Source organism: Miniopterus schreibersii (assembly GCF_964146895.1).
Source record: "Miniopterus schreibersii genome assembly, chromosome: 2".
Classification (NCBI taxonomy): domain Eukaryota; kingdom Metazoa; phylum Chordata; class Mammalia; order Chiroptera; family Miniopteridae; genus Miniopterus; species Miniopterus schreibersii.
The window spans coordinates 10,834,913-10,848,999 of NC_138102.1; the positions used below are offsets into that span (position 1 = coordinate 10,834,913).

The 14,087-nt window shown below is 39.8% G+C and overlaps 1 protein-coding gene across 1 annotated transcript in view; it reads right to left on the reverse strand.

Moving 5' to 3' along the window:
* SLC7A2 (solute carrier family 7 member 2) overlaps positions 1-14,087 on the reverse strand; it is a 53,619-nt gene that overhangs the window by 3,498 nt on the left and 36,034 nt on the right. The window contains exons 4-10 of the mRNA XM_081130164.1: positions 11,739-11,904; positions 10,499-10,632; positions 9,352-9,574; positions 6,999-7,135; positions 4,019-4,121; positions 1,792-1,997; positions 580-746 (exon numbers count right to left, since the gene is read on the reverse strand). Coding sequence (XP_080986290.1) covers positions 580-746; positions 1,792-1,997; positions 4,019-4,121; positions 6,999-7,135; positions 9,352-9,574; positions 10,499-10,632; positions 11,739-11,904 — 1,136 coding nt within the window. The remainder of the gene's footprint in view (positions 1-579; positions 747-1,791; positions 1,998-4,018; positions 4,122-6,998; positions 7,136-9,351; positions 9,575-10,498; positions 10,633-11,738; positions 11,905-14,087) is intronic.

Consider the following 14,087-nt stretch of genomic DNA (forward strand, 5'->3'; position numbering starts at 1 on the left):
CAACAGAGGATTGGTCCACCCTGCTAACACCTGCATCATCATCGAGATGCAACTGGCTTCAAGCTTGAGTTCGGTTCGGGGCCTACAGGCTTCGTTTGGACATCAATCAATAGGACATGCCTCTGTAACTGGTTACACACAGCATCTTGGGGGATACTTCCAGAAAGTTGTCTCCCAGCTGAAACCTGGTCTGAGTTTAAATGGGAAAGGATCGTTTCATGCGCAGTGGAAGGGCTTTTGGTGGGAATAACCTTCCTGAGAGGGTCCTGACTTTCTAAAATAAGATTCTAATTATTCTTTGGATACTGTAGATTATTTTACAAGAAATTTGTTTACTATTATACATAATATTGTGTTAGGAGCATCCTCAAGTTTTTGAAAAGGGCAGTAATGCAGCCAATGTAGGCAGAATACTTAGGACAAAAAGAAACATCTTAAAAAACTGTGACACTCTTGTTCATTGGTTAACTTCATCAGAAGTGTTTTGTTTTGTTTTTAAAATAGAAACAACTTGTAAAAACTAGTGTCCAAGGGAAAATGTCCACAATATTTAGCATCTCTAATCCCCATGACACATACCATAAAGGCTACTTTATGCTGATTTTGGGGCTGCCTCCAAATGATGAAAACGATGGCAATGGAGAGAACAAAAAACAGCACAAGAAGGGCAATACTCCACGCTTCCAGCCTGGCAAGAGCCTGGACTCCGTAAGTGGTCAAGACACTCAGGCCCAGAATGAGAAATGCTGCAAAGGAGATAGGCACGTGAAATAGTCAGCACACACACTTCACTCAGGCGCCTCAGTTCAAACAGTTGGTTTTGATATGACATTGAGTTCTTTACCTATCTACTTGGCCAAATACTCAGATTCTTCATTTTCACTGTGGGCAGCAATGGCTGATTTCACCACCTTAAGCAGCACTGCTTGCTCACTCGTGACTGTCTCCTCCCCGGAGGTCAGCCTCCCCTCCGGCACCGCCTTCCTGCTTTTCCTGCCCAGGTACCACCTGAGTCCCCATCTGCTACTGTCTCAGACTATACCACGCCAATGGATTGGTGGGCCACTGTCAGGAGTGGATATTTCCCTTTTTTTCAAATAGGAAATGGCAAGTGTGTCCATTTTCAGCTGTTGTAAGCACTGATTGTTAATGTAAACAAATAAAATATGATCTGCATCTTTTCTCCTTGTTTCAGAGAGCGACATCACTACCCACTTCCCCTCTCTGACCATCAAGCCTCATTAGGGGTCCCTCCCACGTGCTCTCCCCTGGCTTGCCCTCAGCAATCCTGTGTTGTAAAACCCAGTGAGTGCAAGGGTCATCTCTCTTGATATCCCAAGTGCCCAGAAGAGTTCTGACACATAGATGGTGCTCAACAAATGTCGCTGGAAATATGGAAGATTATGTAACTGCAGGTAAGCAGACAGGATTTTCTATATTGCCTCCCAATCTCCTGGTTCCCAGTTCCATGACTGGCAGGTGTACTTGGCCAAATGCTTTCATACAGGAAGCTCTCTAACGGCTAATGAAATATATCAATTTTCTACTTCTAACACTCTCACCTTACGAATTTCTTCCTGTCTTCTTCATTTACCGAAATACAGTGAATTTATCTTGCTAATATAAAGATGATCTCAAATCTAGTGACCCACTAGGTGGACATTTCAGGGCTCCAGGTAGTTGCTAACATATTCTAGGGTAAGGTGAGGCCTTTCATCCTCTCACATCCCACCTGCTCCACCTACACACTCCTACTGGGTCTTAATAGTACATGCAGTGAACAGGACTTACCTAAGAGTCCTACCAGGAAGCTCACAAGAGAAGCCGACTGCTGTGTAGGCAGAGCCGAGGGGTTGAAGAGGGTCTGCAGGCTGAAGCCCAGTCCCTGCAGCATGGTGACATGGGACACGCTCTCCAAGTCCCCACCAGCACACGATTCCAGAGCTTCTTTCTCAGGAGAATATTTGGGCTGCTCATATGATAAGCCAGGCTGGTACCTATCCCCAAATAAATGTGGGTGTCTTAATTCTCAAAGAGACAAATGAAACAAGCTCCTAAGACTCTCAGCGAGACATCTGACAGTGTCACAGCTGTGCAATAAATTGACACTTCTCATGGGTCCAGCCCCAGAGCATGCGGAGTGAGACCACAATCCTGCTCAATATAATATCTGCAGTAACTCTGAATTTCCTTTGATAGCCATTTAATTAGAAAGTTATCTGTTAGATGCAGAAGAGAGTTACACCTTAAAGTGAGGCAATTGTGATAATGAGATGATTATTCTGAAAATAGCTATGTCCCAAAGAAATGTTCACAAAAACGGCAGAAACTGTGGTTAAGTACCTCCACAAAATAACACACAGTCTTCAGTTTGGCATTCAAAGGCCTCATCACAAACTGCCTGTCTGGCCTCATCTCCCTCAACTTCCCTACCTGAGTCCTCTGGTTTCGCCCCAACTAGCTCATGCAGCCATCCACTCCCAACCCATGCACACTTTATTACTTTATTTACTTTATTACTTTTCCTCATCCTCTACAGCCTGTGTCAAAACATCAGCCTGTCCCACCTCCCAGTATCTGTCCCAGCCTCCCCAGTGTGGCCTCTTCTCTTTGAGCAGCCTTAACTTAAATTTAAAAGTGACAATGCTAATGTGTCCTATCCATGAACATGGTATATGCTGCCTTTTATTTGTATTTTCTTCAATGTTTTTCTTCATTGTCTTATAATTTTCCTATTACAGGTCTTTTATCTCCTTGGTTAAATTTATTCCTAGGTATTTTTTTTTTGATGCAATGGTAAATGGGATTTTCTTAGTTTCCCTTTCTCATAGTTCATTATTGGTGCATAAAAATGCAACTGATTTCTGGATATTTATTTTGAATCCTGCTACTGAACTTATTTATCAGTACTAGTAGTTTTTTGGTAGAATCTTTAGGGTTCTCTATATGTACAATCTAAAGAACAATGTAAACAAACAAACAAAATAGAAACAGACTCAGATACAGAGAACAGACTGACGGTTGCCAAAGGGAGGAGGGTTGGGGGTTGGGTGAAAAAAAGGTGAAGGGACTGAGAAGTAGAGATTGATAGTTACAAAACAGTCATAGGGATATAAAGTACAGGATAGGGAATGTAGTCAATAATATTGTAATAACTATGTATGGTGCCGGACGGGTACTGGAAATATCAGGGGGAACACTTTGTAAAGTATATAATTGTCTAACCACTATGCTGTACACCTGAAACTAATATGAAATAATACTGAATGTAAACTGTAATTGAAATTTTTAAAAAAATATTTAAAAGTAACATCTGTCCTCCATTTAAGGAAGAAATATGTTTACTGGGGAAAAAATACCCAAAAGTACAAAGATAAAATTAAAACCACTGCCCAGTGTTAATCACTGCTAGTATTTTGGTACAATTGCAGTCAGGCATAAATGTATATATGTTTATACATAGTCATAAATGATTTCTTCATATAAATTTACCTCATTTCAATAAATTCAGATGCTCCATAGAGCTTTACATCCTGAAACTGATACATTTCTCCAAATAATTATCATTTTATTTTTTGTAGAAGAGTCTACTGAATAGATATACCCTCATTTATTTAACCATTCTCTTATTATCTTCAGGCTAGTTCAATTTTTCACTAATGTAAATTATCTTTTCCATGAACATCCTTTACATATATCTGGGTGTGCCTCAATTATTAAGTCTTTAGTATAAAATCTTAACAGTTGAATTCTTGGGACAAAAAGTATAGTATTTTTAAGTATCTTTATATATTATGAAAACCTGCTATTCACATAGAATTATCAACTGTATTTGATTCCTTACTAAGGACCACATATGGTTATTATACTTTATATTGATGCTTTTGTGTCCATAACCTCTCACCTCTGAGACTGCTAGCTCCTAGGAAGCAGAGATGGTGAGCCCTAACTTCCTTTATTCCCTGGGCTGCAACATGACACACATCCTCAGGACCTTGTCACAGTGAGGCCGACTCACCTGAGGATGAGAACACAGGCTGCAACCAGAGAGTAGGCCAGCAGAGTGCCGATGGACATCATGTCCACAAGCGCCTTCAGGTCGAAGAGAAATGCCATCACCGCTGTGGAGGGAAGAAAAGAACGGTGAGGAAAACGGCCTAGGATAAGATTCCACACAACTGATAACATTCAAGTCAGGGACAACTGACTGACACTTTCTGTTTGTTTCAAAAACAAACATAAGTCAAACAAAGCATAGAGATTATATTTCTCACAATTATGAGATGCTTTTTAGATCATATAAACTGCTAAAAAACTTCCAAACCCCTCAGTTATCAGACTGGTAACTACTACTTTGATTATTAAAGACCATCTACTTTGATTACTTAAAAAATAGTGGCCTGACAAAGAGTGAAAATATTACTACTCTCTTTTGATGTTTCAGAAGAAAAACACTGCTAAGAAATACTGGCTAGGTCCTTTTTTAAAACCATAAAATATTCAAACAAAAGAGCTTTCATTATAGAAGATATTTAATCATATTGATTTCCACTTGCATTTTGAGTTATATCATACACAAAATGAAGTAATTTCAAAGAAAATTATGTTTCTTACATAGGCTAAATTTTACTCTGATTAAAAACCACACACTCTAAGAAGACTGACCAGATTGGAGAGCTCACTCTATGGCCCTGCACACAAGTCCCAATATGCTAAGAGGCAAAATACACTTTACATAGCAGAATAATTTGCACTTAGCAGTTTTTTCCTCCATTGAAACATCAAAATAGTGACAATATTAACTTGAATTTACCACATAGCCGTCCCTAACTTAGTAAGTAGATACTACATCCATTTATACGGTGTTCTAGACCTCTCTGCAAGCTTTCTATCTCTATGATCTCCTTTTATGCTCAATTCAATAATCCTGTGAGACAGGAAAAATTAGACTGAGCCATATAAAATGGCCAGTATTTGACCATTTTGGACAAAAAAAAAACCACCCCAGCAATTTTACCTGCTTTGCTGAGTTATAATCCTTATAATACTATACCTACTTTATAGACTGGTTAACTTATCAAGGTTAAAACTACCAGGTAGAAGCAGAATTCCATCTAAATGCACCCATGCACCTCCTACAACACCACACTCTTTCTTTAAATGCACCTCATGCCTTATTCTGAAGACTCTTTATTGCTAGAACACTTTCACATTAGATCATTAAATTCAATATGCTTTGTGAGAATCACAGCTAGCCAAAATAAGGCAGCTAAAACAGAAGGACATGATTAATTACACATACAAGCAATCTGATCTAATTAAAAACAAGAAAAGTAAAATGGGAGTACAAAAAAACAAATATATTTTTTAAAGCATTAAAAAAAGCCTTTTGTTACCATTATCTTCTTTTAATTATTAATTTTAATATCTTATTATTAAATTACTGCCAAATTAAATTCTTCCTGAAGGAAGAAGTATAAATTTTTTAAAATTCTGAATATATAGTTGATCAATAATACATAAAATTCTGAATATTACTGGGCAAAGTTTTGCTGGAAAAAATAAAAGTTTTTATGGAGTTAGTAACATGTGTGATCCTTTGTCATGATTTTAAACTGTAACATCATGAGGCACTGTTTAATAATAAATGGACTTAGATTATCTACTACCACCTTCATTTGTGGGTGCAGATATCTAAGCACTGAGGAAATAAGTGGCCTGACCTTCCAGTGTAAGTCTAATGAAGTGCCAGACTTATTAGAAAATATTCACAAAGTGAAGCTGTTTAGACAAATACTTTCTGCCTTTGAAAAATATCCCATTTCATGCATAATTAAACATCAGCATTCCCTAACCTAATTTCCCAACAATTTAGAGTCTCAAAAAGAGTATCATTTTTCATTTGGATTTCTACCTCACCAAGCTAGTTTATCATTTTATGTATAAAGCTGGCTAGAGTCTCTCTCTTGCTTCTTGTAATAGGACCTTTAAGGCCATTCTCTTGATCTGTGGAATATCTGAAAATTTATGCAAAACAATCTGGCCAAAGGCATTTTACATGGATATTATGACAGGCCAGAAGGTAGCTTCTGGAGTTTTGAACATGATTTAAGTACCAAAACTGCTGAAAGGAGAAACAGATTCCTAATGGGGTTTAGCAATGGAGAGAACTGGATGGCCCAGGAAGTGGGGCTCTCTGCTGTACGAACAGCAGTGACTACAACAGCCAAGCACAAATTATCTTAGACGTTTCTTACACTTAATTAAGAATGGGTAGGCTTGCCCGGCCGGGCGTGGCTCAGCAGTTGAGCGTTGACCTAGGATCCAGGCGATCGGGATTCTACTCCTGGTCAGGGCACATGCCCAGGTTGAGGGCTCGATCCCCAGTCGGGGGTGTGCAGGAGGCAGCCGATCAATGACTCTCTCATCATGGATGTTTCTATCTCTCTCTCTCCCTCTCCTTTCCTCTCTTTGAAATCAATAAAGATATACATATATATATATATATAAAAGAGTGGGTAGGCTTTAGCTTTTCCCAAATCTTATGGCTCTTCAGCAATATCCAGCTTAAATCCCAAACAGAAAAGAAAATTCTGAATCATTTTAAATTAATATGTCCAAAATCAAGTAATTATTCTTGAAAAAAAATGTTATATGTCAACAATACAATTTTATGTGCTAGTTAATCAATCTGAAAAGCATTTAATATCTGACATATAGTGAGCAACCATGATAACCCTTCGCATGATTATTAGAAGCCCAAAAGTTTAAAGTTAAAAAATGGCACACAAAAAATCCCAAATGGTTGGTTACGAATGAATTACAATAAACCACTGCCACCACGATTTCCAGATGTCATCCCAATGCTCAAACCATCATTTATCTGTGATTTTGTTCTTAACTTACATGCACAGCAAGCAGACCCTCCTTGTAAGTCCACGCATGCGCACAAAATGTTCAAGTCCAGTATTGAAGAAGCCTAAGTTTGTAAAGCTTACCAGAAATGACCCCTGCAGTCAGTGTGGCAGCAACTGGTGACTGCCTCTTACTCACTTTGGCAAGAAATCTAAACAGTAAACCATCCCGGGCCATGGCAAACAGAATTCGGGGTAAAGGAAACATAGAGCCCAGAAGACTAGAACAGAAAAATTCATAATCCATGTGAGTTATTACAAGCATTATTCTAGACACGTAGATACAAGTACAGACTGGACACACTAACGTGCAGAACCGACCTATGCCAAAAAAATTCAAAACGGAAAACATTTACCAAAAAAAGTTATTGATCTTCATGTGAATCAAAACAGAAAACCACCTAAGTTTGCATATTTTCTCAGAATCCTTAATGACAAAAGATCCCCCTTTTCTTAAATAAAAGTTAACTGTCTCACCTGCCACCGCACCGGACGATAAAGTAGCAATTATTGGTGTCTTCGTTTTGGAATTGATTTGAGCTAGACATTTGAAAAGCAACCCATCCTCCGCCATAGCATAGATTACACGAGGCATTGGGAAAATGCATCCAAGAAGACTGAGTAGAGAGCAAACACATGCAGTATGGCAACACAGTCATGCACGATTACACCCCACACCTCAAATTAAGTAACTGTACAGAACCCGGCATCACAGCTACGATTACGAGAACTCATTATTCTTAAAATTATGACTGGGCATTTAAAACTATATGTCAGTGTTTACCACTGTGCTACTTATTACTCTGTTGCAGATATCTGCCCAGCACAATTATCAGACTAAAAACAACAATGCAAGTAATTTATTAGGCATGCCCATGATTATTACTGAATTAAAACTAAGTAATTAAGACTTAACAAAAAAACAAAGCAATCGTAATATCATTAAGACATTTGTAGTGGCAATAACTCAGAAAATAAAATTCCTAAATTGATATGTAATTTAAAAAGAGATTAAGTAATTTGATTTCATAGAATAGTCCCTTCATTTATTTAATAATTATGCATTTTTAATATTTTACCATTATTTTTCCTCATATAACCTGATCTTTGTAATTAGTAATAATTCCCAGCATCACAAGATAATCAAGATATAAAAAGATTTTAAAAAATCAACTCTGTAAAATTAGTATATAGATATAGCCATGATTAAAAGTTTAAGAAAACTTTAGATATTTTGAAAAACCTGTATGCTTCCTGGTTGCCACCATTCCATACATGACTCAGTTGTGATAAATAACCATTTAAGAGAAAATAAGTAAAATATTTTATTTTTAAAAATCCATCTTCTTTATCTTTTAATAAAGCTGGGCTGAGGTTGGCCACGGATGAATCTGTGTCCGTCTCTTCTAAGACTGTGTTGGCAACGTATTGTCACAGTTCATATTTTTGAAACTATTTGAAACTATTCAGAATAAACCTTATCATTAGCAGATGGCTGAGAAACCAAAGGGAGTAATTTCTAGTTGCAACTTCATATTATCTTAAATACAAAATAAAATAAAATTTGGGGGGGGAAGCTAGGCTGATAAATTATATATAAAAAGATTTCTTTTTCCAACACTAGATTTACAGAAAATTATTTTCACTTTAAAAAATTAGTAATCAGGCAAAGAGATTAATTTTCTCTTTGTAAGAATACTCTACTGTATAGCACAGTATAAAACGAGAATGAAGTATCTTATGATCACATGTTAATTTAAAATATGAGCAGCTCAGGAAACCTGGGAGACAAATTCTGAAGTGTTAAAACAAGCAGCTACTGAAAAATCCAAACCCTCGAGGTTCAACCGCCCTTTCCTTTCCCCATGGGTGTTATACAAATGCCCACCATTAATCTGAGAATGGTAAGCTCTATTTCTAGACCAAGGTCACTCTGGTCGCGCTAAGGGGAGAAGCCTCAGTGCCTCACAGTAACAGGCACGTATGTTTAACGATGCCACAGCACACCGCTTCCATGCCCCGGAATGATGGCACTTTAAAAGGCAAAGGAAGATGCCAGGTCTGCACCTAGGGTCGCGATCGTCGGAAGCACCACAGTGACACCAGAGCCAGCAGGGAAACATACTGGTGTGAGCATCCTGAAGTTTGACAGTGTGTGCACATGTGAATACAGGTGACACAGACGTGTGCACGTGGATGCCCGTCTCAGCACCATACTGTATTTCTGCTGAAGCCTGGCCTGTCACTATCTTCACAACCTGGCCCTTGCCTGATGGGGGTAAAGACTTTATCACTTAAGATTAAGACAGCAATTCTGGGCAAACTACTTGGAGGATTCACGGCTGCACAGTATGCCCCTGAGATCAGGATCATTTTTAAAATGAATTCTCCAGACGGGGCCGCGCTGTGTCCCTGCCCTCGAGGCGACGCGATGTACCTTGCTGACAGAGCACAGAGCGAGCCGGCAGCAACGACGTATTTGGCGGGACCCCATCCGACGTACTCGAAGGCGACAGGGAGGGGGCTCTTTTCGTCCAGGAGGTAGTAGGGCATCATCAGCGTGAGGGCGGCGGAGACCCCGAAGTACGCCATGAAGCACACGAGCAAAGAGGTGACGATTCCGATCGGAATGGCCTTCTGCGGGTTGCGGACCTCCTCCCCTGCGGAAACACGAGGCGGGCGCGGTGATGCCACAGAAGGCGAGCCGCGGGCAGACGTCGCTCCCCTCCCCGGACTCTGCTCGGCCTTGTCCCCTTCTGCGTCCTTAGCTCGAGCCACCTCTCCTACATGCAACCCTCCCTCTTCCCGAGTGCACTTTGCTGGTACACGAGAATCCAATTCCAGGGACAAAAGACGTGGGACACTGGCGCTATTAAATGTCCAGCGGTAGAAAGGCAGCCTTAAGCCATTTTGGAAACGACTCACCCACGGAGATCAAACGCCTGCCAGGGCATTCTGTGGGCCCTTCGACATGAAGGCTTCAGATAAACTTCTACCCGACCCATCTGTTTATATTAAACTCTAGTTTCAATAGAAAATAGTATGCATTGGGTCCTTTTAATAAGATTTGGCATTTGAAGCATCCAAAACATGATCAGTTCTAAGGCCATGCAAAAAATATGAACCCAGAGTAGACACTTAGAGAGTTTTTCTTGCACGATTACCTCCTTGCATAAAATAAAGAGAAGACCACAATATATCGTCCTAATAAAGACGAGATCATTTAAGAGCGTGATCATCATTTGGTGATAGGATGTCCAGACAGAAGGTTGAAGATAGTAACTATGACTAATATTTATAAAGTACTGGACAGCTTATAAAGTATTTTTCATATGTACATACATCTTATGTAACCATAACACCTGAGGGGTAGGTAACGCTCTCCCAATTTTACCAACATGGAAACCAAGGCCCAGAGAGTTTCATTTAGTTTCTTTTTATCACATACAGCCGGTGTCACAACTGGGTCTGGAACTGAGTCTATATCCCATTCTCTTTCCTTGCCCCTCCGCTGCCACCCACGGGTACCATGTGGTACAAACACCACCTTTCCCTGCTACCTGGAGCCAGGACTCCGCTCTTACCAGTCGTTGCAATGCAGTCAAATCCCACAAAGGCATAAAAGCACGTGGCGGCCCCCGCCAACGTCCCCGCAATGCCGTAGGGCATGAAGCCGCCGGCCCCGTAGATACTCGTTCCGTTTTCAGAAGGCGGATCTCTAAGGAAGGGAACAGATGCAGGAAAGTCATTTTCACAGAGAACTGCTCCTGAAGCTGCACGCTCGGGAGGCTGCTGTGCCCATCAGGCCTCAGTAAACCCCGATCCTGACTCTGTCCAAGAATGCAGGGGTATCCCCAACAATGGCACCCTCTCGGGGTTACCGACACTGATCTCGGAGGCTGACAGCAGGAGCCGGAGGCCCAGGCCCACTCTGGCTGGAGCTCACAGCCAGCAGGATTTTGAGAGCAGGGGCTCCATCTGGGGACTATGATGTGAAATAAAGACAGGGAACTTCCTCTTGTGGACAGCTGGGCACACTGCACACTGAAAAATTTACTAAGAAGACATTCGAGAAGGTGAAACAAAACTATCGGTTTGATGAATAATACTAAAGTTGAATATTTTACATGTTAAAAACTCTAAAAAACCAGAAGATACTAATTTTTTGCCTCCTCAGAATGACTATGAACAATTTATGTAAAGAAAACCATGCAGATATACCTCACTCCATATAATCGATGTTTTTGTAATATCATTCTTTATGCACATACCAGTCTTGTGATTAAATAAATCTTAGGATGAAACCTTAGGTATATTATTAATTTAATTTTTGAGACTATCCAGTTTAAAGTGAAATATAAGGAGAAGTCTGCATATGGAAATAATAACATTCTCCAAAACCCAGGCCTGAAAATTACTACATGGCTGAAGAAATGTGATGAAACCAAACGGTGGTCCCAAAGGAGGAACTAAAGGATGCCCAACCCAAAAATACTCAGTTAGGTAGAGGTGGCAAACCTTTGGGAGAAAAAAAGCATTCTCCCCTTTTCTTCCCCAAAACCTGGAGCAGAGCTTGAGGCTGAGAGCCAGCAGCTGCGGGGCTCCCACAGCTGCCCAGCGGTGAGCACACCTACGCCCTCATGTCTGGGGGAGCCCGGGAAGAAGTCTTGGAACAGAACAGACGCTCAGAAAGGTCTCAGGAGCAAAAAGTTTGAGAACTATTGTTCTAGAGGAAGAGGTAACATAAGACACAAGTGAGCAAATTAAACAAACAAACGAACAAAACAAACAGAATAAGAGGGGGGAAACCCCCAAATATTTCACCTGGCAGTTGCTGATATATTTTTGAGAAAGTCTTCACTGATCTTCCAGTTTGCCACATTTCCTTTCACAAACCCAGCAACCATAACAAACAGCAGGACCAGGATGTTAACGGCCGTGAAGACTTTGTTCACCCAAGCAGACTCTTTCACCCCGAAAGATAAAAGACCTGTGGGGAGAGAAAGGGACTTTGAAGTCTGACCTAAGCTTTAGGAAAGGCAATGGCGTTCTGAGGCAGTTTTACAGGCTTTGGATGCCGTTTCACCAGCATTCACATATTTAAGTTGCACTGACCCCTTTCTTTTGAGATTCTTACTTGCCTGATGGAGAAACGACGTCTTCTGAACACAACCAACCTGATTTCAGAAGGCAGACGGTGCTCACAGCCAGGAGACACCACACCAGCCAAGAAACAGGCAAATCTAGTGACCTTGGCTACTCTTACCAATGGGTAGGTGGAGGTAAAGTAATGAAATCTTAACGAAATGCTGTTCTAAAGCCATTTCAAGGTGAATGGCTACAAAATTTTGAAGGTAAAAGCTCAAGCATATGCCTGCTTCATATTTACTACACACATACACAAAATAACTCTTCCACTGTCATGCCAAGAAGATATTTAGTTAAACCAACTCTCATTTTAGTAGTTTTATTTTGTGTTCTGATTGTACAAGTAATCAATTTCCTATTCAAGTAATTCGAAGATACAGAAAACATATAAAGGAAATAAAATCAAGTGTAATCTGTGCACAATTTTGCGCATGTGCATGTACACACACACACACACACACACACTCTGCCATGTCAACAAATACATTTTTAACAGCCACGTGCTCTCCTGCTATATGGAGATACCGCACTTGAATCTCTTATTTAGAGACAACCAGGTCACTTTAGTTTCCTAAACTATAAACAGTACTGACATAATCAGCTTTTTATAAATACCTTTTTACACTTTCTAATTATTTCTCCAGAGTAATTTCCTAAAAGTTAACACTGTATCAAGGCTATGTACTTTTATACAAGGCTTTTGGTTCAGATTATCAAAATATTCTTCATAATGTTTGGCCCACTTTAAATTGTCCATTTGGTTCTGTTAGGCTATTCTTGTTCCTATTGATTTATAATCTGTATTTATGTAATAATAGTGCTGTAAGCTCTATAATGTGCTATAATGTCTTACCTGTGTTTTTCCCAGTCTATCATTTGCTTTTAATGTTAGTGTTGATTATATATAAGATTGTTTTAGAATATAAATTTTTCCTTTTTAGTTTCTACCTTTAGAAAGATTTTCTCAAGTATTAACCCCCAAAATGTTCACCTTTGTGTTCTTCTAGTGCTTTTATGATTACATTGATCATATTTATATCTTTAATCTATCTTGTATAAGATATGAGTTATGGATCAAATTAAGTTTACTTTTTACATTTGGGAAAATCATTGTGATGAAAGGATTATGCTATATATTTACTTGCTCCTTTCTCATCTGCACACCCATGATCAATAAGCACAACTCTACAAGTAGAGATGAGAGAAGCCAAATTTCATTCTTCTACCTTTATACTTCCCAGAATTTACAATAATATAACTATATTAACAATATAAAGGAAAATTATATACTCAGTACAACCATGACTCTGTAACTATCTGTCCGATTAGGAACCACTGTACACCTAGGAAATATACACTATGCTCTATACCACGGTACACACTGGAAAGTAACAAAGCCAATGTCACGTTCAGAAAAGTTTCCCAATATCCCACGTGCACTCTCTGAGATCCCCATTTCCACCCAGTAGATTAGAGACCATATCTCACCCAAATATTGCACACGCTTCCCTTGGGCCCTTAAGAGACAACAGCTTCAGCTGCCAAGGTATTTGGTACTACACTATGAATAAAGGTTTATAATAGGTTTTGATCTTCAAAGATTCTAAGAACAACCTTAGCATATAAGCTCAGCGTATGTTTAGAGACATGATGCTCAAGAATGCAAGACGGTCCGGCCGGGCGTGGCTCAGCGGCTGAGCATCGGCCTAGGATCCAGGCAATTGGGGTTCGATTCCTGGTCAGGGCACATGCCCGGGTTGCGGGCTTGATCCCCAGTTGGGGGCATGCAGGAGGCAGCTGATCAATGACTCTCTCATCACTGATGTTTCTCTCTCTCTCCCTCTCCCTTCTTCTCTCTGAAATAAATAAAGATACATTAAAAAAAGAAAAAAGAAAAAAAAGAATGCAAGACGAAGGATGCTAGCCAAGGCCCGAGCCTTGCCATGGAATTCAGCGATTCTGTGTCACAGCTACATCCTTCTCATTGTTTAGAGATTATAGCTGAATATTTTAAGTTCATCGAAA